We start from the raw sequence: 25348 nt of genomic DNA, 5'->3' as shown, positions 1-25348 counted from the left end.
CTCTGACAGTTACGAACTTTTTCCTAATGTCCAACCTAAACCTCCCTTGCTGCAGTGTAAGCCCATTGCTTCTTGTTCTATCCTCAGAGGCCAAGATGAACAAGTTTTCTCCCTCCTACTTATGACACCCTTTTAGATACCTGAAAACTGATATCATGTCCCCCTTCAATCTTCTCTTTTCTAAACTAAACAGACCCAATTCTTTCAGTCTTCTTTCATAGGTCATGTTCTCTAGACCTTTCATCATTCTCTGCTCTTCTCTGGACCCTCTCCAAATTCTCCACATCTGTCTTGAAATGCGGTGCCCAGAACTGGACACAATACTCAAACTGAGGCCTAACTAGCACAGAGTAGAGCGGATGAATGACTTCTCGTGTCTTGCTCACAACACACCTGTTAATGCATCCTAGAATCATGTTTGCTTTTTTTTTGCAACAGCATCACGCTGCTGACTCATATTCAGCTTGTGGTCCACTATAACCCCTAGATCCCTTTCTGATGTACTCCTTCCTAGATAGTCACTTCCGATTCTGTATGTGTGAAACTGATTGTTCCTTCCTAAGTGGAGCACTTTGCATTTGTCTTTATTAAACTTCATCCTGTTTACCTCAGACCATTTCTCCAATTTTTCCAGATCATTTTGAATTATGACCCTATCCTCCAGAGCAGTCGCAACCCCTCCCAGCTTGTTATCATCTGCAAACTTAATAAGCGTACTTTCTATGCCAATATCTAAATCATTGATGAAGATATTGAAGAGAGACGGTCCCGAAACAGACCCCAGCGGAACCCCACTTGTTATACCTTTCCAGCAGGATTGTGAATCATTAATAACTACTCTCTAAGTATGGTTATCCACCCAGTTTTGCACCCACTTAATATTAGCCCCATCTAAGTTGTATTTGCCTAGTTTATTGATAAGAATATCATGCGAGACTGTATCATTGCAGGAGAAGTAACAGTAGTTCGAATGAGGAGCTTTAGTTTGAAATACCTAGCCTGTGCCGCGTGTAGCCGTGGGCAGGTAGTTCAAACTACCATGTATTTAAAAATGGCGGTGCCCGGGAATATGCAGATGAAGCCCGGGATATTTAAATCCTGGGCTTCATTTGCAAGTTCATATGACTACATTAGCGACCCTAGTCTAAACTAGGGTGGTTAGTGTAGACATACCCTAAGTGCAGAAGATGGGGGCCCGTAAGAGACCTTAAATACCTTGCCTCTCAGGGCCGTCCTTAGGATTTATGGTGTCCTAAGCAGGATTATTAAACTGGAGCCCCATGCCTGACTTGCAATTCCATCCGTATCCCCTTCCTTTCCCTTTCCAGAGACCCCAGCATCCAATCCCCTCCCTCAGACTGTGCTGCAGGCAGCACATTCAGCCCTCTCTAGGACCCAGCCCTGCTGTTACATGTGTAATCCTTCCACCGGGTAGGCCTGGCAGCAACTAGGGCCGGGTTCAATATCTAGAGCTATGTCTACACTGGCAGGTTATTGCACAAGAACAGCTGTTCTTCCGGAAAGCATCCACAGTGCACACCTGCTCTTGTGCAAGAAGATGTACAAGATAGCGTGGTAAGAGAGGGCTTCTTGTATAAGAGCTACGCTCTATTTTAACAGGTGTAAGCCCTCTTGTTCAGGAGCTCTTGCACAAGAGGGCAGTGTGGAAGCTCAGCAGGGATTTCTTGCGCAAGAAACCCTATGGCTAAAATAGCCATCAGAGTTTTCTTGTGCAAGAGAACATCCACACGGCAATGGATGCTCTTGCACAAAAGCACAGTTCGCACACGGCAGTGTGGACGTTTTCTTGCACAAAATGTTCTTGCACAAGAAGCCACCAGTGTAGACATAGCCTAGGGGTCCATCTCACACAGAACCGGCTTGAGCCCCCACCCAGTAGCCTGGGAAATTCACATACCCCTGGGCGCCTCTGAGAGGCAATGCTTCCCCACTTGCAAGCACAGAGTGAAGAAAAGAAACTTTTAATGAAAGAGAGAGAAGTCACATGGCATTATCTTGGGAAAATACCACAACAGAGTTCAATTACCCAAACTTTCTCTGTACCCAACTTCAGATGCCCCACTTACAGCTCTTTCCAGTCAGTGCAGACCCTGACACATTATCCAGATGACTCCCCTCCTTGAGCCTGTGGCAAGGCCACCTTTGTGCTACTCCTGGTCTACGTCTACACTGGCAGCTTCTTGCGCAAGAACTCTTTTGTGGAAGAGTTCTTGTGCAAAAACTCTTCCACAAGAGAGTGTCTACACTGCCATGTGCTTTTGCGCAAGACATGTGCTTTTGCGCAAGAGCATCCATGGCAGTATAGACGCTCTCCTGTGCAAGAAAGCTCTAATGGCCATTTTAATCATAGGGGCTTCTTGTGCAAGAAATTCATGTTGCTGTCTACACTGGCCTCTTCTGGAAGAGCTTTTGCACAAGAGGGATTATTCCTTGTGGGTAGGAATAACTCTTCCGGAAGAAGCCCTGTTTTCCCACACTGTACTGTAAATTTACTTCTGGAAGAATGCTCATGCAGTGTAGACAGCCGGCAAGTCTTTATGGAAGAACAGCTGTTCTTGCGCAAGAAGCTGCCAGTGTAGACGTAGCCCTGGGCTACGTCTACACTGGCAGCTTCCTGCGCAAGAACATCTTGCGCAAGGGTTCTTGTACAAGAAGTCTTGTGCAAGAAAACGTCCACACTGCCATGTGCGAGCTGTGCTTTTGTGCAAGAGCTCCCATGGCAGTGTGGACACACTCTTGCGCAAGAAAGCTCTAATGGCCATTTTAGCCATAGGGCTTTCTTGCGCAAGAAATCCCTGCCGAGCTTTCACATTGCCCTCTTGCACAAGAGCTCCTGCGCAAGAGGGCTTACACCTGATAAAAAAGAGAGTAACTCTTGCGCAAGGAACCCTCTCTTACCATGCTGTACTGTAAATTTCCTTGTGCAAGAGCGGGCAGGCAATGTGGACAGTTTTCCGTTATAAGTATTTCTGGAAAAAGCATGTCTACATTGGCAGGATGATTTTCCAGAAAAGCACTTTTTCCGGAAAAGCGTCCATGGCCAATGTATATGAGCTTTTCCGGAAAAAAGCCCCGATCGTCATTTTTCCGATCGGAGCTTTTTTGTGGAAAAGACTACTGTGCTGTCTACACTGGCCCTTTTCCGGAACAGTTTTTCCAGAAAAGGACTTTTGCCCGAACGGGAGCAGCATAGTTTTTCCGGAAAAACACTGACAATTTTACAGTAGATCGTAATTGCTTTTCCGGAAAAGCAAGCGGCCAGTGTAGACAGCTGGCAAGTTATGCCAGAAAAGCGGCAAGTTATTCCAGAATAAGTGGCCCAGTGTAGACATAGCCATGGAGTCTGCTTTCGGTCTGTCCATTAACCACGGGGAAAGGGGCAGGCTGAGCCAGTCTTTCAGCTCTCCCACCTGGCAGGCATGAAGCAGGCTGACTCAGCCCTCAAGCCCTTTCCACCCCAACTCAGTTCACTCAACTCTGGCGGGGGGGAGGCTTGTTCCTCTGAGACCTCTTACAATGATGGTATCTCTCCTGCAAGCACTGGTGTCATATTTACAGTTCCCACATTTAGGGGTAGCATGATTTGTGACCTCCACAACAGCCCCAAATTATTTTCAATACACCACATTCCATTCCAACATTAATCCTCCATCAGCCCTAGCTGAAGTGGATTTACATAACCACATCTCGGATTCCTTCCCCTTCCTGGCATGAGCAATATTTACATATCAACAGTTAACAGTTAATTATCTTGCAGAGCTAAACAATTGGGCTACGTCTGCACTGGCGTGACCTTGCACAAAAACTCTTTTGTGGAAGAGTTCTTCTGCAAAAACTCTTCCAGAAGAGAGCATATACACTGGCATGTGCTTTTGCGCAAGAGATGTGCTTTTGCACAAGAGCATCCATGGCAGTGTAAATGCTCCCTTGTGCAAGAAAGCTCTGATGGCCATTTTAACCATAGGGCTTTCTTGTGCAAGAAATTCATTTTGCCTGTCTAGACTGGCCTCTTGTGCAAGAACAGTTGTGCAAAAGGGCTTATTCCTGAGTGGGAGCATCAGAGTTCTGGCGCGAGAAGCCCTGATTTCATACATTAGAACGTCAGTTTACTTGCGCAAGAGCACGCAGCCAGTGTAGACAGGCAGCAAGTTTTTGTGCAAGAGCGGCTGCTTTTGCGCAAGATCACTCAGGCTGTGTCCACACTCAGGGGTTCTTTCGAAAAAAGTAGCCTTTTTTCGAAAGAACTTCCCCTGCATCCAGACTCAAGCCGCGTTCTTTCGAAATTATTTCGAAAGAACGCGGCTTTTCTTTCGATGGCGGTAAACCTCGTTTCACGAGGAAGAACGCCTTCCTTCGAAAGTTCTTCTTTCGAAGGAAGGCGTTCTTCAATGTAAAGAGGCTGTCTTCGAAAGAGAGCATCCAGACTCGCTGGGTGCTCTCTTTCGAAAAAGCGGATTTCCGCTATCGAAAGATCCGCCTGCAGTCTAGACGCGATCTTTCGAAAGAGGCTCTTTCGAAAGAAGCCTGCAGTCTAGACACACCCTCAGTGTAGACACAGCCTTGGAGTGAGCATACCCACCCCCCAGGGCAGCTCTCCTTTTAGCTGGCTGATAGCAGGCAGTAGTTTAGCCCCTGCTTACACACGCTCCACTGCTTCCGTCCATCCTGGGAGAGTGGTGCCCCAGAAATACTGGGTCCCTAGGCATCTGCCTATTCTGCCTATGCCTAAGGGCGGCCCTGTTGCCTCTATAGGCTTTGCTTACAAAAACTCCCCAGAGTCATAGATTGCCTAGCCTTGAGAGGTAGCTGCCACCACCAAGTGAAACAAGAGATCCCTTTCTTCTTGAACCCAAGAAGGAACCACATGGTCTTCTTACAGAGGGGGTATCCCCAAGATCTTTTACCACAAGAGAGCTCAGAAAAAGAAGAAAACCGACTGCAATCTCTGATAACTGAATTCTCAGTCTTAGGCATGCATATACAGACCTCCTGTTTTCTTTCAGGACTGAAGAATCAAATCATCGCCTAAAAAAGGTGATTTTAATAACAAAACCAAAAGATATACTTGGTAAAGCATACTTGGTTGCTAGGTGTTACTGAGCAACTAAGAAAAGAGAAGATGAAAACACAGAGAGAAAAATGATATCTCTGGGCTTGGCTTAAATAATGAATGGAGGGGAGCACATGGATTTTACACAGCGAAGATCTTACCAAACAACAAACTAAAGAAAAATAACCTGTTTGTGACTAAATACACATTTTCTCTCTATTCACCATCCATGCAGATCTGTACTTTAAGGCCCATTTAACTCCCATGCCTAATATTCCTTGTAGCATGGTAATTCTGATTACTACATGTTGCTTCCTCCAGCCCTTAACTTAGAACTCATACAAAGAGAAACAGTTCAAATTTCAACAGTCTTTTCCATTGGCTTTCCTGGTTTTTTGCCAATACCCCCTGCTAGCTACCTGAGTTTTACCCTTTAGGGTGCATTTACACTGCACCGTTATTTCGGAATAACAGACATTATTCCAAAAGAACAATGCAAGCATCTACATAGCAATTCTGTTATTCTAAAATAAATTTGAAATAACCGATGGCTTATTCCAACTTCTGTAAATCTCATTCCATGAGGAATACCTCCTCTTCCAAAATAGCTATTTCAAAATAGGGCTTGTGTGTGGACGCTCCTCTGCATTTTAAGTAATTTCTCTCCAGTGTTTCCTGGGGCTTTAAATCAAGGTAGTACATCCACATTAGGGGAGCTTGCCTCAGACTAATTTTGAGGCTTCCCTGTAGTATAGCCATGATATTTTGAAATAAGATATTTTGGATATATCTTCTGGAATAGCTTATTCTGAAATAAGCATGCAGTGTTGACGTACCCTTAGTCACTGGTTGCTGGCCAGCATGCCTCCTATCCATCACAGCTTTATTTTCTAATTTAAAACTGTCTTTAAAAACCCTTCAAGAATTGCCATAATAACAATGGTGACATTTATAATTACATACGGTATATAAATACATATATAAGAGATACCAACAAAAAGCAATCAATATCTTGTAGCTCAAAATTTTTTTATTTGATTTCCCAACTAAATGAGGTTTCCTTGAAGACTTATTACAAACAAATGCAGAAACATAATATTCATCATATAAAACTCTGAAGTAGAAAGAAGTACCTACTGGTTTTGATCAAAACCAATTCTGGTCTAATTATTTGCTAAATTTTAGCTTTCATCATTAACACCTTCTCACTCTCTGACTATTTTCAGTATTTTAATACGTTTTCCTATTACTCACTGGGGCAAACCTTTAAAATTATTTGCACAAACTGAGGGAAAAGATTTACTCAATTTGAAATAGACAGTATTTATGGCACTGGTTATAGTTCCTGCTTCAGTGAATATTTAATTATTTTACAAAGTGGAATAGCTCCACTAGTAGAATAGCCAATGGCCTGTCATTACGTCAATCATGAATAACATAGGCTCTGGTTCAAGTTACTGTGTTATTTTCATTTTTCTTAGGCTATGTCTAGACTGCAGGCTTCTTTTGGAAGAAGCTTTTCCAGAAGAGATCTTCCGAAAAAACTTCTTCCGAAAGAGAGCATCTACACAGCAAAAAAAAAAAAAAAAAGAGAGAGAGCAGCTACACAGCATTGAAAAAGCGATCTGCTTTTTCGAAAGATAGTGTCCACACTGAATGGACTCTTTCACACATTTAAGCTGGGATTACTATGGACGGAGTGGCCACTAGTGCACTTGTGCTTTTTCTTCTTTCCTCTTCATTCGAAAGAACTCCCTCTTCCCCGCCCACACATGCCTTTTTCTGAGATAGCTCTTTCGTAAAAAAGCTTCTTCCTAATAGAAAAAGGTTTACTGGTGTTGGAAAAACCCCTCTGTTCTTTTGATTTTTTTTTCGAAAGAATGCAATTGCTGTGTGGATGTAAGTGAAATTTTTTTGGGAAAAACAGCTGTTTTTCCAAAAAAAACCTCTGCAGTGTAGACATACCCTCAGAGGTTTTGAATGGAAATTATATCCTGGACCCAAGTTACCTTCCCAATGAAAGTTTGATCAAAACTAGGACTGGTTTCAGTTCTGCTGAACAGACATTTATAAAAAACTAGTTTTAATTGTGAGTTGTTGACCAGTATTACCATATGTACAACGAGGAAGAGTGGAATTGAACTATGAATTTTACTGTCATCATGGGTATTTCACAGTCATAAATGCCAAGGAAAAAAACTGTTATTTTTTCAGCTGGATAGCACATTTTCAAGGACTTTGTCTAGTCCAGAATTTTACCACTTCTCTGGAAAAAATATTGCACAATATAAATGAGATTACTGTTTGAATTTTTCCCTTGTGTTTACCCTACATTTATAGTATGTATTATTCAATTATATCTACTATTTGTTTTTAAAACTATAATTGGGGGCTGTGCCCCCTGCTTGCTATGTTCACCACCACCCCTCTCGCAGGGGGTAGGCAACCCTGGCTCTGCCACAGGCCACCAAGGGAAGGCTAGACTGCAACCGCGCCATTCCGGGCCCCTTGTCCCTCCCCCGCCTCCCTGCCACATCAGCCCAAATCCCTTCTCCTTTCCTCCCTGCTCTTCTGGCCACGCCAGCCTGGGCCCTTTCTCCTCTCTGCCCCCCAAGCCATGCCAGTCTGGGCCCTTTCTTCTTTTCCTCCACCCCCAGCCACTCCAGCCCATGGCCTTTCTCTCCTCCCTCCACAACCCCGGCCATGGCCTAAACCTAACACTCCTTCTCCCAGCTAAGGCTGTGCCAGGCCCAGCTGTGCTCCTGGAGGTCGGGTAAGGCTGGGCCATGGCACGCCATTCCCAGCTCTGCCTACAGCTAGGAATGCTGGGCCAGCATGCACCAGGTTCAGTTCTGCCTTCAGCAGCCAAGAAAGACCAGTCCACAGTGTGTCAGGCCTGGTTCTGCTCCTGGTGGCACCGGAAATCTAGGCTGTGATGCACCAGGCCCAGCTGGGGAAGGCCAGGTCATGGCTGCAGCACACTAGGCCCGGCTCCGTCCCTGGCGGCTGGGCTACAATGTGCCTGAAGAGGTCTGGGCTGGCAGTGAGTGGGGCTTGGCTCCAGGGACAGAAGGAACAGTACCGGGGCGGGGGGGACTTTTCTTGACCATGCCTATCCCCCTAGCCTGTGGACACTGAAGTGATTACATCACTTTGTCATCCCACAGAAATTTTTTTATATACAGGCAGTCCCCGGGTTACGTACAAGATAGGGACTGTAGGTTTGTTCTTAAGTTGAATTTGTATGTAAGTCGGAACTGGTACATATTGTAGGGGAAACTCTAGCCAAACATTTCTCCAGACCTCAGTTTTATTCTCCCACATCTCACTTCCCTCAGTCCTTTATTCTCAAGCTGAGGTGTCTGCTGAGAAAAGCCGCTCCCTGGTCTTCTTGGGGGAGCGAGGGCGCTAGCTTCGCATCTCCCTGGTCTGCTGGGGGGAAGCAGCTAGTGCAGGGTTGCCTCACCCCGTTTGTAAGTAGGGATCCGATGTAAGTCAGATCCATGTAACCCGGGGACTGCCTGTATATATCGAGAGAGATAATTTTACATTTATAACAATGTTTAGTTCTTTTAGACTGCTAATAGATAATCATATTATATAACCCAATAGTCATATTTTAACAAGACCATGAAATTATTTACACAAAAATATTGCTTATATAATTCATCTGTTAATCCCCCCATCTCACAGATACACACAAAGTTAAACTAAGAAATATTTTGATGCATAAAAACAACAGGAAAATTCTGCTTTATTTACACTAGGGTAACTTCATTATTTTACTGGCATTATTTTGGATTTACAGTGGATGTGAAAGGAAAGTTTGCTTTTGAATTCTAGGAAGCAAGCTATATTAAATAATCCATGACAAAAAGCTGATATCATTTCATAACAAGGTTAATTGGAGGAAATTAACCAGGAAACTGACCAGGGGCTGACTACAGGAAGCCTGAGGCAGAGTTGCTCTGCCCCGGGCTTCCTGGAATCAGCTGCTGATCAGTTTCAGCAGCAGCTGACTTGGGGATGCCTGGGGTTCTTAAGTTGAATCTGTATGTAAGTCAGAACTGGCATCCAGATTCAGCCGCTGTTGAAACTGATCAGTTTCAGCAGTGGCTGAATCTGGACGCCAGTTCCCACTTACATACAGATTCAACTTAAGAACAAACCTACAGGCCCTATCTTGTACGTAACCCGGGGGCTGCCTGTATTCCATTCTGAAATTTTCTTTTATGTTCCTTTTTTTTTTAGTTGGATGTCATTTTTGTGCTTTGCTAATTTGGTTGTTACCTACTCATTGGGACATTGGTTCAGGAAAACAATTAAAGACTTAGTTGTCTGCACATCAGGTTTAGGTGCTACAATGGGCCACCAAAATCTCACCCTGCTTAGATGCTCTCTTGCCCTGTAAGCAGCTACACTCACTTACTACCTTGATTTCTGCTATAAAAGTCTCCTAGCCACCTGTGTTTCTGTTGCTGAGCATGCACACTGCTGACTCAATAGGCTCTGGGTGCCTATCTCACACCTAAGCCCAAGTTTGAGCTTTAAACCAGGTAAACATAAATGCTGCCCTGCCTACCTTGTCTGTGGGGCCCAATCTGGCAGATATGCACTCAGAATGCCTAACTCCCACACAAAAGAACCAGGTTTCCTTTATAACCTTTAACCCAATAGGTAGTATATTCCCCCACAAACTGCATCTGACAGGGAGACAGAATTTGAACAGGGTTTCTTTACCTTCCAGATGAATGTCCTAATCACTGGATTTAGAGAAATTCTCATTCTTTCATGAGCTGAATTAATTTTCATTATTTGAAAACAAAGTGGAAAAGCTTCAAGAAGAGAGACTGAGAGAGCCCATCATCAGAGTATCCCAAAGGACAGCGGTTAAGACATGGTGGGAACTTAAACCAGGGTCTCTCACATACTGGGGTTACTATGCTAACTGGGTTAAAGGTTATAAGGGAGGTTCTCCTCCACCATCTCTCAGCTATTTTGTGTAGATTAGTTAGGTGTGTAAGGAGTGTGGTTCCCAAATAGAGATAGGCACCTAACTCCATGTGAACAGTGGGGCTTAGAACACATCCATTATATCAGCATCGGCTATTGGCTAGCTTAGACAAAGAGCTGCCTGGTGTGCTGGCTTTGGTGGAGCCCATTCTTAAATGTGTTATATCTTATCATGGTTTGTATGGAGGGCCTGGATTCCTAATTCAGGCTTTGTGGATTCCAGTTCTTAAGCCTAAAAGTTTAGCATTATAATTCTGAGTGTTACATGTGAGATCTAGATGAGTTAAAGTGACTTGGCATGGTGAAATGCTGTCTCCATTGACTGTAATAGCAGTGTTGCCATTGATGTCAATAATGCTAGGATTTCACCCCTGAAATTTAACCTTCACCCCTACCATTAATTCTAAAAGTGAATGTTCTGCTGCAGAATGCTTGAACACGAGAAAATATAACCAAATAATCCTTAAATTTATTGCTAATGCTCATCAATCTTTTTTTATTTTAGATTGGACAAAGTAAGCAATCAAGTATAAGAAGCACAGATGATCTCCATTTAAATAGCTTAAGTAATCCTCCACGACAATACCAGGTAAAAGATAGTTTAATACAACTTGCATTGAAAAAGGAGTAAAACCATCAGATTAAATATTTAAATACAAATTGTGGTATTAGTTATAGTGTGACTCCAAAGTAAATCTAGTAGATGTAAATCCAGAATAATTGCGTTGGGTGCATGATTATGGTAGAATGCTTCATATACGCTACATTCTGAGTGGAATGTTTTAAAGGCTAATATGAAAAACAATTTTAGTCAAAGGAAAAGACTGATGTCTCAGTGATACCATGCAAATCAGCAGCATTCCTTTTGGAAAAAAAATCCAGGTCGTAAACTAATCCAGATTAATTTTATGTGACACATTTTTTCTTTCTTATCCCTCAAGAATTACAAATCTCTATCAGCTTAATTCCATATTCTTATGGTACATTGTATGTATTCTTTGCTTCTCAAGAGGTCCTCAGTCTGTCTTTAAGAGTGCACAGTGGAGAAGGAGTATGTTAGGAGTCTTAGGCCAGTCCACATAAGCTCCAGAAATCACTACAACTCCTGCACTTGGAGAAGTTCAGAGTCATTTCCTTCATATAGTCATTTCCCACAAGGGGTGGGAAAGGGACAAGTAGAACTGGCTGCCAAATAAGAAGTGATATGTCCTCACAGCACACTTATTTGGCAACATTTAGGCTATGTCTACACTGCAGAGCTTTTCCAGGATACCGAAGGTATTCCAGAAAAGCTCTGCTACGACCAAGGAACACGTCTGCTTTTCTAATTTTTTTTTTGGAAAAGTAGACACGTTTTTTCAGCATTCCTGTAAAACTTGGTCTATGAGGAAGAAGGGATGTTCCAAAAGAAGGTTATTTTTCCTGACATTTGGCCCCGAGTAGATGGGCCAAATGTTGGAAAAGCTTCTTTCGGAGGAAAAGCGGAAAAAAATACGCACATTGCAGTACACAATTTGCATATCTTTTTCTGGCTTTTCTTAGCCTTAGGGTAGTGCCTGCAAAGCCCACTTAACACAGATCTGAATAGCAGTGTAGCTAGAGAGGCCTGTCTTAAGTGTGTAAAGATGTGGATATGTATCCTCCAGGCTCTCTACTCAAACAAACTGTACCTCCCTGTCTATGCTGCTATTTTAGAAGTGTAGTGTCCTGCTGCTTGCCTGCTAGGGGAGTGTTTTCCTGTCAAGGGTAAAGGCTCCAGCAGTGTGGAAAGGGTCTGGCAGTGGAAAAGGATTGGACACATCCCTGCTATGACACTTTTCCATGAGGCAGAGAGAGGCTCCCACAGGGAGGAAAGACATAGATACTTTCCCAACTACCTAGCCCCTGTCAGCATCTTTCCCTGACAAATAGCTCCACATAACTACATACCAGTTCACTCAGAGTATGTCTATACTACAGAGTTTTTTTGGAAAAATGGCTGTTTTTCCGAAAAAACTTCAATGATATCCACACGGCAATTGCATTCTTTCAAAAAAAAATCAAAAGAACAGAGGGATTTTTCTGACATTGGTTATCCTCTTTCTATGAGGAAAGAGCTCTTTCGGAAAAACCCATGTATGGACGGGGAAGGAGTTCTTTTGGAAGAAGAGGAAAGAGGAAAAAGCACAAGTGCCCTCGTGGCCATGCCATCAATAATAATCACAGCTTAAATGCAAGATAGCATCCATTCAGTGTGGACACTATCTTTCAAAAAAGCAGATCACTTTTTCCATGTGCTTTGGCAGTGTGGACGCTCTCTTCGGAAGAAGTTTTTTTGGAAGATCTCTTCCGGAAAAGTTTCTTCCAAAAGAAGCCTGCAGGCTAGACTTAGCCTCAGAGTGGATACAGCCTGCATCGCACTCTGGCATGCAGTTACACATTCTGCTACACCTCAGTGCTAATGGTGTGTGGCATAGACATAGGCTAGGCATAGCTACCTCCTACAAAAGTGTATAGTAGCAAGTATGAAGATGGACTATTCAGGATCTCTTTCATCTCTGAGACAGCAAAACTTGAAAACAATGAATTCATTGTTTTTAAGTTTTTCTAGTTACAGATTAACTTGGCTACCCCTCTAAATCTCTGAGGGTATGTCTACACTACCACCCTAGTTCGAACTAGGGTGGTTAATGTAGGCAACCGAAGTTGCAAATGAAGCCCGGGATTTGAATTTCCACGAGGAGTAACGGTCGTTCGGAATAGGAAGCCTAATCCGAACTACCTAGTTGTGCCGTGTGTAACCGCGGGCACAGAGTCCGAACTAGCAGACATTTAAAAATGGCGGCGCCCAGCAAGATGCAAATGAAGCCCGGGAAATTCAAATCCCAGGCTTCATTTGCAACTTCGGTTGCCTTCATTAACCACCCTAGTTAGAATTAGGGTGGTAGTGTAGATATACCCTGAGAGAGAAAGCCTGCTGGTACTCTTGTTGGAGTAGTGTGACTCCCCCCCGATTGTAGGTTATACCAGAGGATACAGTCTAGCCCAGAATGTGATGCCTTTGGAATGGCCAATCAAGTTATGATGGGCTGATGGCTATTAAGAACTTTCTCCATGAATATTAGGCTATGTGGTTTTTTATTTGGAATTTCTGTATTATTAAAATATACCACGGTGTCAGCTACATTGCAAACATGGTTATGTAATGATGCCACTGGTACAATCATCTATGTGGATTGAATTTAGTCTACTTGATTTAAAATATGAGCCTCTACTTCCTAAAGCACAATGGCTACGTCTACATTGGCCGCCTAATACGGAATAGGCATGCTAATGTAGCACTTGGGAAAAGGCAAGTTTTTTTGGAAGATCTCTTTAAATATCCCCCACGGCATTTGCATTTTCATGGCCGCCGCTTTTTTCCGGCTTGCAGATAAGCCGGAGAAAAGCGTCCAGACTGGCGCGATCCTCCGGAATAAAGCCCTTGAAAGTAGGAATAAGAGATCCTCCGGAATAGGGCTTTATTCCAGAGGATCGTGCCAGTCTGGACGCTTTTCTCCGGCTTATCTACAACAAGCCGGAAAAAAGCGGCGGCCATGAAAATGCAAATGCCGTGGGGGATATTTAAATCCCCCGCGTATTTGCCTTTTCCCAAGTGCTACATTAGCATGCCTATTCTGTAATAGGCAGCCAATGTAGACGTAGCCCTAAGGTCTGTTAGAATTGAGGTTTCATCAGACTCATGCATCTGTCAATATGGTCTAGTTACTAGAAAGAGACCGAAATCATACTGGATTCACATGGAAGTACAGTTACATCACATTAAATGTTAGAACCAAGCACTTCAGGAAATTTTCTCAGTCTGGCGTTTGAAAGCATAAATAATGTAGTATAATGAAATATTGTGTGGAAACAATATATTTATTGCAAAGTTCTTTAGGAATTAGTGCTGATTAAGGATCAGATCCTCAGCTGGCATAAACTGGTCCCATAGAGTCTGGTTTTGGTGTATTTTATTTTAATTGAAAATGTAATCATTAGTAAGATGTTTCCACTTTTGTCATCTTGTATATATACACATGTACTGGATAATTAATTTTCAGATTAATAGTCTAAATAAAAGTAGAAACTGTCGTGTTTCTTTTATACATAGTAGGCCTTTAATCCTGGCAAATGTCATGGACTAAAGGAGTTAAATGCAAGACTAGCTTTACAGCAGCAAAATATTGGCAAAGCACGTGTCTTGGAATTTCAGAATCAAAGCAAAACAGGTCTAGCTCTGAATACTCTAACTCTTTTCTCCTTCCTCGACCTAGAAGATAATGAAGCGTCTCATTAAAAGATATGTATTGAAAGCTCAGATTGACAAAGAGAATGATGAAGTCAATGAAGGTGAGTTTAGCATATTGATCACCATTTCAAAGTTAATCACAAAATCAAAAGAAGCAACTCAAAAAAGATTATGAGGTTTTTGACTTGGAAGAGCATTTCCAAAAGTTTTTAGGACAATCACATCTCAAAGGCCTTGCAACCATGGCAAAATAAAAGTGATCAGAATAGTAAATTATTATAAAACAGTGGCTTAGCCAGCATGGGATATTTGGGTGGCCCCCAACTTAAGATGGGCTGGCAATTCCAGGGAGGGCCTGGGAAGGCAGTAGGGATGGGTGTCCCTTGCATTCTTCATGGTGTGGATCACATGTATGCTTGTGGCAATGATAGCAATCCTGTACATGAAAAAGTATTACTGGGAACATATTTAATAGATTGTAGCTTCTTTTAATGTGATTTAAAGACTCTAGCCAGCTCTCTGCATATACAGGCAGTCCCCGGGTTACGTACAAGATAGGGACTGTAGGTTTGTTCTTAAGTTGAATCTGTATGTAAGTCGGAACTGGCATCAGCCGCTGCTGAAACTGATCAGTTTCAACAGCGGCTGAATCTGGACGCCAGTTCTGACTTACATACAGATTCAACTTAGGAAACCCAGGCATCCCCAAGTCAGCTGCTGCTGAAACTGATCAGCGGCTGATTCCAGGAAGCCCGGGGCAGAGCAACTCTGCCTTGGGCTTCCTGTAGTCAGCCGCTGGTCAGTTTCAGCAGCGGCTGACTTGGGGACGCTTGGGGCAGAGCAGCTGGGGTGCTGCTGGGTTGCTCCAGTAGTGCGGCTCCTCGGCACTACTGGAGCAACCCAGCAGCACCCCAGCTGCTTTGCCCCAGGCGTCCTGATTCAGCCACTGCTGAAACTGACCACAGCTGCTCTACCCCAGGGGTAGGCAAGAAAAGCCTGGTCTGCTGGGGGGGAGCACTAGCCGCACCCCCCCCCCCAGCAGACCAGGGAGACGGGGGTGGAGGGACCGCCCAAGTCCTCCACGGCTTTGCTCCGTCTCCCTGGTCTGCTGACCTGGGAGACGTGGAGCAAAGCTGCAGAGCACGCGAGCAGCGGGACAGTCCAGGCGCTCCGTGGCTGTCCCACTGTTGGCATGCTCCCAGGCTTTGCTCCCCATCTCCCTGGTCTGCTGGTCGGGAGACGGGGAGCAAAGCCGTGGAGCACGCCCGCAGGGGGACAGCTCAAGTGCACCCGGGCTGTCCCGCTGTGGGCGTGCTCCAAGGCTTTGCTCCCCGTCTCCCTGCAGACCAGGGAGAAGGGGAGCAGCTTTTCTCGCCCCGGAGGATGGGGGCGGCGGACCGTGGCGCATCTGGGCGTCCCGCCACTCCCATCCTCCGGGGCGAGAAAAGCCCCGTTCATAACTGCGGATCCGACATAAGTCGGATCCGCATAACTCGGGGACTGCCTGTACTAGCAAATGGTTCTGCAGACCACCACACAGAACTGCTGCACTTCTTCTCTCACCTTTCTCCATCCATAGATATGCATTGGCCCTGCCTTTTTGGGCAGAATATTGCCTCCTTTGTACCTGGAAAGTTAATGTAGAGCTATGCCTCTGTACTAAAGTTCTTTATCTGTGGTTCAGGAGATGATGCAGATAAAGATTATGGCTCCTCTACAAATTTTATCAATGTATGTTATTTCATTCGGGTCATGAATTAGCCACCTCCACTTAAGTGCCAATGTGCACAGCATTGTGGAGTCAGAACAGCTTCTCCTGCTGACACAGCTACTGATGCTTGTGGGTGTTGAAGTAATTAAGCTGAGAGGAGAGCTCTTTCCTGTCATCTTAGGTCAGGTCTACACTGGCAGAGATAAATTGATGCAAGATACCCAACTCCAGTTACTTGAATTGCATATCTGGAGTCAACATACCTTGCATCAATTTTCTGGGGTGGCCCCATAGCGGGAGGTCAATGGAAGAAACACTCCTGTTAACTTCCCTTACTCCTCATGACAGAAAGGAGTACCACTTTCGAGGGGGGCATCCTCAGCATTCAGTTTATCAGGTCTTTACTAGACTCACTAAATTGAACCACAGAAGATTGATCAATGGAGTGTCAATCCTCTGATAAATGGAGACAAGGCCTTACAGTGGCTATATGAGAGAGCTTAAAACTGCACATCAATATTGGTTCAGCTGTGTCACTGTAAACTCTCTGATGTAGCCATAGCTATGGAGAAATGCAGCTCAGCAGTATTTAGCTCTTCAGGTGCCTCTGCCTATTTGCCAATGATCAAAAACATGAAAGCTTGTCATCTGTTTGGGTGCACCGCAGAAGGGAGAAGGAAAAAGCTGGCTATCACAGCCAGCCATTGTTTTTAAACTAGTGATATTTTAATGGAAATCTAGTATACTATTTCAGTTCAGAGCCAGGTTCTCTTTCTTTAAGCAGGAAACATCTATCTTCTAATAAATGGGGTTCATTTTCTTATGCACAAGCCTGGTTCAAAACTGTTCTTAAATGAATCAGTTTTCTGATAAGATGACACTGGTAGTTTATTCACAGACATTCATTCATGGAATTTGTTACAGTGGTGTTAAATCAGGCATGTTACATCAACATTAGTTGATGTATCTCTTTTATAAAATAAAATATTTCAAACTGAGTTAATATCGCCCTTTTCCACAAAAGTACAACACTTCCCAAAGAATTGCCTCTGGAGAGAGTGAACTCCATAGGTTTTCTTTGTGACATTGCCCCCAATCATTCTGTGGTTGTACCCCCACCCCCCACCCTATGTGAAAAAGCTGCTGTTCTGCCCACAAATTGTGCAGAATCAAGGGAATCTGTGGAAAGAAATAGACATCTGATACTTCTGGGATCCCCTGCTCCCTGTCAGCTGGCTCTGACATTCTTGGCACTAACATACCAAGCTCCTTGGCTACATGGAGCAGGATTCATATGCATGGAGCAGGTTCCTTCTTTGGACATATGATGTGTCCCCTATCACTCCCATATTCCTCATCCCAGACTGTCCCATCTCCTCATGTGGATCCTGACCTCAGAGAGAGCACAAGGCCATGGAGGCAGCTGAACTTCCTACCCTTTCTAATTAGACAGAGGAAATCCATGCACGTGATGGTCTAGCACTAAATTACAGTTACCATAAAAACTTTGATTATACTCTGCTTTTCTTTTGCTTCATAACTTTTAATCTTCTCTCTCCTAGGTGAGCTGAAGGAAATAAAACAGGACATCTCAAGTCTCCGTTACGAACTTCTTGAGGAAAAATCTCAGAACACAGAAGACCTGGCAGAACTCATTAGAAAGCTTGCGGAGAAACTTTCAATGGAGCCCAGAGAGGAAGAAAGCAGGAGTTAACCTAAACATTCAAGCAACGAAGCAAAAAGTCACCCCTTCACTTCAAGCCATATTTATTCTCCCTTAATTTCTCAAGCTAAATTCACATTTTTATAATAGATCAAGAAATGAAATTATTCCAGTTCTAAAACCTGCAATTGGCTAAACCTTTACATAGCTGATTGACAAAAGAGTCATTTGAGAAAAATATATTTATTTTACTCCCTTTTGGAAAAATAATCATACGTGATTCAGTATGCAGTTTACCTCTTTCCAAATATACGCATCAAAGCTCAAGATGATCATCCATTAATGATTTAAACAGTTAGTTCTATAAATCAGAATTCCTCATGTACCACTCATCATATTTTCTGTTTCCTTACTTTAAAAAACATGCATAAGTATAATTGAATGAAATAGAAGAGAAGAAGGCATATAATGCCTAATTTACCCCCCCCCCCCCCACACACACACACCCATATCAAAATCCATTTATTTTTCAAAAGTTCCCAAGTACAAAAATCCCTTTCTGCTCAATTTGGAAATGAAATTCAAAGCAATGAATGTAATTTATTTTGAAATGTTTTCTAGTCATGACATCATGTGAGCTGCCTCCTTACCACTCATCCCTCTATTTTTTTCAACAAATCAGTACTGAGCTATCCTGCCAGGAAGAACTCCTTTCACAAAGTTTTATTGAAAAGCTATTGAGGAGGCCCAAAGCAAAACCTTCAATCCATCTGAATCTTGAAGAAGTTCTAATCTGTTTCTATATTCTGAACTTCCCCAAATTTCTGTAATGTCTTAATACACAGTTCTGAACATTCCCCAGTTTCAGAGGAGTTTACATCCATGTTGCTGTCACTTCCATCTAAGAAGGACCAAATCCTACTCTAGGGTCAGGGGTCTCAAACTCAATTTACCTTAAGGACAGTGCCAATCCTCAAATTGCAGGTGCGTCTACACTGCAGGGCTTAACTCAAAATAAGCTACGCAAATTGAGCTACCTCAGTTATGTATCTTATTTAGGAATACCTTATTTTGACATTGGGAGCATCTACACAGCACTGATTTTGAAATAGAGCACTCTTCCTCCAACTTCCCTTACTCCTTGTACAATGAGGATTACAGGAGTTGGAGTAAGAAGTCCCCCAGGTTAACAGAATTTCAACATTATTTTGAAATAACTGCCTGCTGTGTAGACATGGACTAAGTTATTTTGAAATAATGCTAGTTATTTTGAAATAATATTGCTGTGTAGACGTACCCCTGTGGGCCAATAGGCACCCCTTCCGGACAGGACTCCAGGGGACAAGTAGGATGTATGTGTCTATGTGCGTTTCCCATCCCCACACATCTTGCAGCCCTGATGGCCATTGCACGATGATTTAAACCTCCCGCAACCACCACCCTCTCCCGGCACCATAAACAGTAGTGCAGCAAAACTAAAGCAGCTTCCAGTTGCTATCTCTGCACTGCTGCTGCCATGTCTATGTAGCCCCAGGAGAGGTGTGTGCAGAGCCATTCTGTCCATAGGACAGGTCAGCATGGCTGCCTCAGGCCCTGTGCCTTTGGGAGGCTCCACGATGGCCGCCTCAACTGTCCTATGGACAGGATGGTCCCTCATATTCAGGTTAGCCTGCAGGGCCCTGGACTGGCTGAGGCCAGCAGCAGCAGTTGGGCCTCCCCCATGCTCACTTGATGGGAGCTGTGGTGAATTGGAGATACACAGAAGGCTATTCAGTTTTGCCACCATCTCCCAAGCCAGCCTGAGCTGGGCCCACGGTGAAGCAGAGCAACCGAGCTAGCCTGGGAGATAGCATCTTCTCTACTCTGCTCCAATGCTGCTGCATCACTCTGCTTCCCTTCAGCTCCTGCCACTGCTGTGAGTATAGGGACGTGGGGATGACCCCTGCTGCCATCCTACACCAGGCGTACTGGTAATTCCTGAGGCTGCATTCCTCAGGTGAGGTGCTTGAGGGAATGGATATAATGGTGGGGGAAAGGGCAGAGCAGAGGCTGAACTTGAGAACAGAGTATGGATTCCCTTTCCCCCAGAGCCACAGGGACTCACGTGTCAGCTACCATGCATGGGACAGATTGTGGAACTACCCAGGTCATAAGTGGCCTGTGGGCCATGAATTTGAGACCCCTGCTCTAGATGATAACTCTTTAAGATTTGGGAAGATATTGAATGCAGATACGAACATCTTCAAAGTTTAAATAATGTGTTTAATTTGGGCCCATTTCTAATGAAAAGAAAAATCACCATTCGACAGTAATAGTTTTTAAATTAAACTTTGAGACACTCCCCCTCACTTTTTTTGTAGAAAGTATCATAACCTATCTTTAATGCTCACAAAATGTATTACAGATTATAGGGTTTAGTTTCTTGTTGAGTGGCTGAAAGATAATCTTGTTGGCCAAGTCATAATTATTTTGGAATAAGTACATGGCAGGAGTGCAGTTTCAGTCTTTTGTGCAGGGCAATCCTAGCTGTTACTAAGGTTACCCTTCCAAGAGTATATCAGCTTCGATACATAACATTTCTGTGATTCTGTCAAACTTTTTAGCTTTACCAACTCAGCTAGTAATGGAAAGTGTGGGACAAACTCTGTACTGCAGGCCTCAGATTCAGTGAACTCAGGGTTTAGAAACATTAAAGGGCCTCTCTCAGGGAGGAGAAGGAAAAGGGTTTTCAGAGGTGTCAGAACAGTGTTGTTATAATTATGCATGAAACCATTGTGGCTAAGGCTGGGGAAAATTGTGGGACACACAATAGCCACCCCTATCCTTAATCACTTGCCTTAGATAATTAAAAAGCATGATCTCATCTGCAGTATACCCTATTGTGAGGATAGGGGGTACTGCAAACATTGAGAATGCCCTTGTCTATTTGTCTCAGGCTTTACGGCCTAGATTTTATATTGACCAGTGAACCTAAAGCAGTTAAGGTTTTGACTCCCATTGGAAGTCAATGGGAGTTGGGCACATAAATCCTTCACGCCCTTTGAAAATCCTGGCCTATATTTAGGCCAAAATTAGACTTTGATTTTGAGTGTCCAACTTCAAACACTTTGGGCCTGAATTCCAGAGATAATTATTAGCATTTCCTACTCCAGTTTCAGCTCAACGTGCTAAGTTCCTCTAAAAATCAGGCCTAACTTGTCCAAATCAGGTCCTCCAAAATTCACACGTGCTTTTGAAAATATGTCCGGTAGAATCTTTAGATAACAATTGAAACAGAATTCTCCTTTCAATGTTAGAAACTTCTTGATGATGTTCTGTCTAATTTACAATTTGGATATATAACATGTAATATTAAATCATGATTAAACCTTGAAACTGCATAAATCTAACATGAGGGAAATGTTTAGAAAACAGATTCACAAAAAGACAAAAGCAGGCATTATTAAATATTTTTATTACAGAGGGCAAGTGGACACTGTAAATGTTTCATCCCGAATTTTAACTTTCCTTAAAACTGAAGGACTGTAATGTACATACTGTATTTCATGAACATATGCATACGGATTTTTTTATTCAATGAAGATATTTTATATGTGGTTATTACTGATGGAAGAATATTTTGAAGCAGAACAATGCCAAATGTAATGTGACAGACAGTGTAATAATTCAAATGAACACTATACCAAATACATTATGAGAGAAATTAAAATGTACCAGACTCAAAATACCTGTGTGACACATTGTCTGAACATGTTGATAACTTTGGCTACTTTTACTTTGAAGTCAGTGAGAAATCAAAGATGGTTGGAGAGTACAATTTGCTAGCAAACAATCATCTACCAAAAGCAATTTAAATATCCCCCAAAGATTTTCCCTCAAAGTAGCTCACTTGTTATACCCAATCTGTTCTCCTCAGGTATGGCTCTCCAGGATAGCTAAGAAATTATAGTACATCAGTGCAGCCTTCCAATAAATGATTGACATAAGCAGTATTCTTTCCAAAGCAAAGCACCCTTTATTAGTGCAAACACAAATCCCTAACACAACAGCAGCCCTTATTGATGGGGCTATAAAACACAAATCCCTCATAGCAAGCTGAGCGCCCCAAACCACATTGCCTCTCATCTGGAGTGATGCTAAGTGGTGATGCACCACTTTAATCCCAGGCTGCTGACAGCTGTTGGTAGCAGTTCTTAGATGCTCTCCCCCTGGTTTCTTCTTCTCTTGATCTTCTTTTTCATGCTGCACTAAATGAGGTGACTGAATGGACGAAGTGAACAAATGTGAGATGGCCACTCATGCTCTGTGTCTCGCTTCACATATTCTGCTCACAGGCTTGCTTGACAGTTGTTTTGCTTACTTTTGCAGATATGTTCCTGTCAGCATTCTGCAGAGAGTATACCGCACCACAGTGTTGTTTTTTATGTACCTCACGTCATACTGAACAATTAGCCTCAATGGTTTGTAGCCAACTTGCTTTTAGCTAATGATGGAATGCTATCAAAGGGTATGTCTACACAACAGAGAAGATCGAAGCTGCCACTGTTGATCTCCCATGATTGGAATTAGCAGGTCTAGTGAAGCTAATTTGAACTGAGGGGCACTCTGGTCAATGCCGGTAGTCCTGCTTCCACGAACAGTAAGGGAAGTCAGAAGAAGAGTGTTCTCCCTTTGTCTTCCTGCAGTGTGGACAGCACCAAAAGTCAAGTTAAGGTACTTTGACCTCAGATACACAATTAATGTAGCTGAAGTTGAGTATCTTAATTCTTAGCTTGTAGTGTAAACATACCCTTAGTGAGGTACTTGCTTAATTGGAGGCAAGGAAACAAAATAGTTAGTGTAGTATCACTATAAAAGTTATTTCAGTTAGTTCAGTCAGATATGAAAAAGTATTTGTTTTTACCAGTTTTTAATTTCCCACCTTTTATTTTCATTGAAGTCACCTTGTTCCTGAGTTATGACACAAGGAGATATGAGGTTTCCAGTCTTCTTCTACATCCATACCATTCTTTTTTTAAAATCTTTCCTTATAATTAGTTTGCTTAAAACACTATCTTGATAAAAGATGTAGAAACATTTTAGGAATTCCAAAGTAAATGAAAAGGAAAGCAATGGAGACAATGTGTCCATTCAGGTTGAAGCCTCTAGTGCATCAGCCCCTTATGCCTACTGGCACAGGAGAATGTGTGCGGTCAATTAATGTAATGCTGGTCATTGTATAATGCTAAATAATAATATTGTAATAGCAGCCTTGGGACTTAAGGAATGGAATGTCAAATCCTGATTAAGGACTGCTGGGTTAAGCTCAGTTTTATGCTCTAAAATCAGTCTGTGCTTTCTACACTACACTCCATTTTGGGTTTGCCATTGTAAATCAGTGGGATCAACAAGCTTCGTGGATTAGATCCACAAAGGTACTTAGGTGCATAACTGCCACTTCAGGTGCCTAAATCTAAAATGTATGCACAAACAAGAACTTCAAAACACCTACTCAGTTGGCACTGCTTGACACTGTTAGAGCCTAGATTTCTAGCAGTGGGCATGCACAAAACTGCCTAAGAGCTGGCATTACCAAGCTCACAGTGAAGTCCCAAGGAGATACTCAGAGTAGGCATTCCCCCACCTATCTAACCTTTAAGTGATGTAGCATTTTCAATGTAAAAAAGTATGAATTAGCTCTCATAATTTGCATACTGAGTTTTAGTTCATTGCACCTTAAAACATCTTCCGTATTAAACCCTGTCAACCAGCATTTACAGTACACAGGGAGATCCTTGTAGAACTTTAACTAGAGCAGCTGTATCATATAATTTCACTAAGCATGTATTCTTGTATCTTTATGCATGGTCCCAGAGGACAGTTTAGCTCAATGAAATTTTTCATTTACATTTCACAGATTTCCCTGAAGCTTAAAATTTGTAGCTGGATGTAGTAATTAAGGCATCACTGACCATATAATGTGCCAATATGCTGTGCTGACACACAGCACAAGCAAAATCTTCCGTCTGTGTAAAATTGCTCATTATTCGTTTAAATAATTAAGGGCTTTTTAATTCACTAGAAAATATCAAAATGAATAATATTTCTTGCTCATAAATGGCCCCTTTCCTGCTTAATTTTTAATTTGGCCTATGAAAAACAACTGACTAATTGGGAAGTTTTCGAGCATACTTTTCAATCTATTAAAATTTCACAGACCCTCCAAACAATCCATTTTTTCTAGCCCAACCAAACCCTTCCTGCCACTCTAATAGCTTTTGAATGGTTAGAGAGGGTGATGTCTTCAAAAAAGAGAGAAAAAAGGTAAAATGGTAAAAAAGTGACCGACCTGCTTATAAGCTGATTCCAGAGTCCAGGCACAGCTTGTCAGTTTCCGCATGGGCTGAGGAATGTGCAAACTGCTTAGCATGGGTCCCACTGGCTGCTGTTCACCTGTGCTGCTTCCTCAGCTCCTGCCCCTCCGTCCCCTGCCCATACATGGAGAGAGGGTACTTTCATGGCCAAAGGGTACTTTCCACAGATCCTCTGCTGTGCCCTCAAGGACTCTCAGGGGTCCGTGGACCACAGGTTGGGAACCCCTGGTCTAGAAGACTGTTTGGCTACTCTCTGATTCGACAAGCCCCCTAGAGTGTAACAAGTACTTAAGGGCAAAGCCAAGTCTTGGATGGGTCAAAAGGCATCACTGCCTCCAGTAGAAAGACTCTGCGTTGGAAACTAAAGGGGAAAAATATTCTCAAGACTTGCAGATTCCTATAGGAGCCACTGAGTAAGATGTGTTCATAAAGTCACTGGATAAGGGTTTTCAGGTTACCTGGTTAGCCTAGGTAACCTGAATGTGTGGGGACGTGGGGCAAGGCCATGCCGTAATGTATGGCATGGCCAATGTGGGCGGTGAAGGTGGCGATGGAGTCGGCCGTCCTCGTGCACTGGGCTTGGAAGGCGCCCCAGGCCTCCTGGCGCCACTGCAGGACCGCCTCCACATGCCAAGTGATGGCAGCCTCGATGTGCTCGACGGCCTGCACATGGCACCGAAGGAGCTGGTCCTGGTGGCGGAGCCTCTGCCTCGGTGGTTGGGCGGCTGGGGGTGCTGCTGCTGCCGAACTGGAGGGTCCCCAGCTTGTGGTTGGTCCTGCTGCAGGGAAGAGAAGAAAGGATGGGTCAGACAGGCAGCCCAGCCACTGTCCCCACACCTCATGCCCTCCACCCCTGAGCCCAGGTGACACTACAGTAGTGTGGCTTGGGCCCACTCGGTTACCCCTCTGCCCCCCCATGTTGTATGTTTGCATGGAAGACCACCCCTGCAGTAGGGTCCTCTTCCATGTATTGTAACCACCAGTCTGTGTCCTGGCCCTGTGGAGGATGGGAGGGCACTTGTGTTGTGTTCACCTGTGGAACTCCCTGCCGGGGGGAGGCTGTGAGGCTTTGGGCTAATCAATGGCGTTTGACAGGGAGCGAGATGAATCCCCACACAGTGCCTGGGAGCACATCTGGCAGACATGGTCTGGGCTCTCAGATCCCCATCACGTGGGATATCACCTGAACGGAACGAGGAGAGTGACTGGGGAGTGTCCCATCCTTGCAGCAAAACTCAGGCGGCCCTAAGGCCGGCCCAAGCGCTCC

The 25348-nt window shown here is 43.6% G+C and overlaps 1 protein-coding gene across 2 annotated transcripts in view; it reads left to right on the top strand.

Annotated features, from left to right (window-relative positions):
- TRPC6 (transient receptor potential cation channel subfamily C member 6) overlaps positions 1–21603 on the top strand; it is a 163266-nt gene extending 141663 nt beyond the window's left edge. Inside the window, exons 10-12 of one of the 2 annotated variants that reach the window (XM_075919281.1) lie at positions 10590–10673; positions 14383–14455; positions 17628–21603. In XM_075919281.1, the coding sequence (XP_075775396.1) occupies positions 10590–10673; positions 14383–14455; positions 17628–17779 (309 nt within the window). In that variant the 3' untranslated portion in view covers positions 17780–21603. Of the gene's footprint in view, positions 1–10589; positions 10674–14379; positions 14456–17627 lie in introns of both variants that reach the window. The other variant, XM_075919280.1, reaches the window with a different exon arrangement.
- The last annotated feature ends 3745 nt before the right edge of the window (positions 21604–25348 follow it).

This window comes from Pelodiscus sinensis, chromosome 1 (assembly GCF_049634645.1).
Source record: "Pelodiscus sinensis isolate JC-2024 chromosome 1, ASM4963464v1, whole genome shotgun sequence".
Classification (NCBI taxonomy): Eukaryota; Metazoa; Chordata; order Testudines; family Trionychidae; genus Pelodiscus; species Pelodiscus sinensis.
This window is presented reverse-complemented; position numbering and strand designations above follow the sequence as displayed.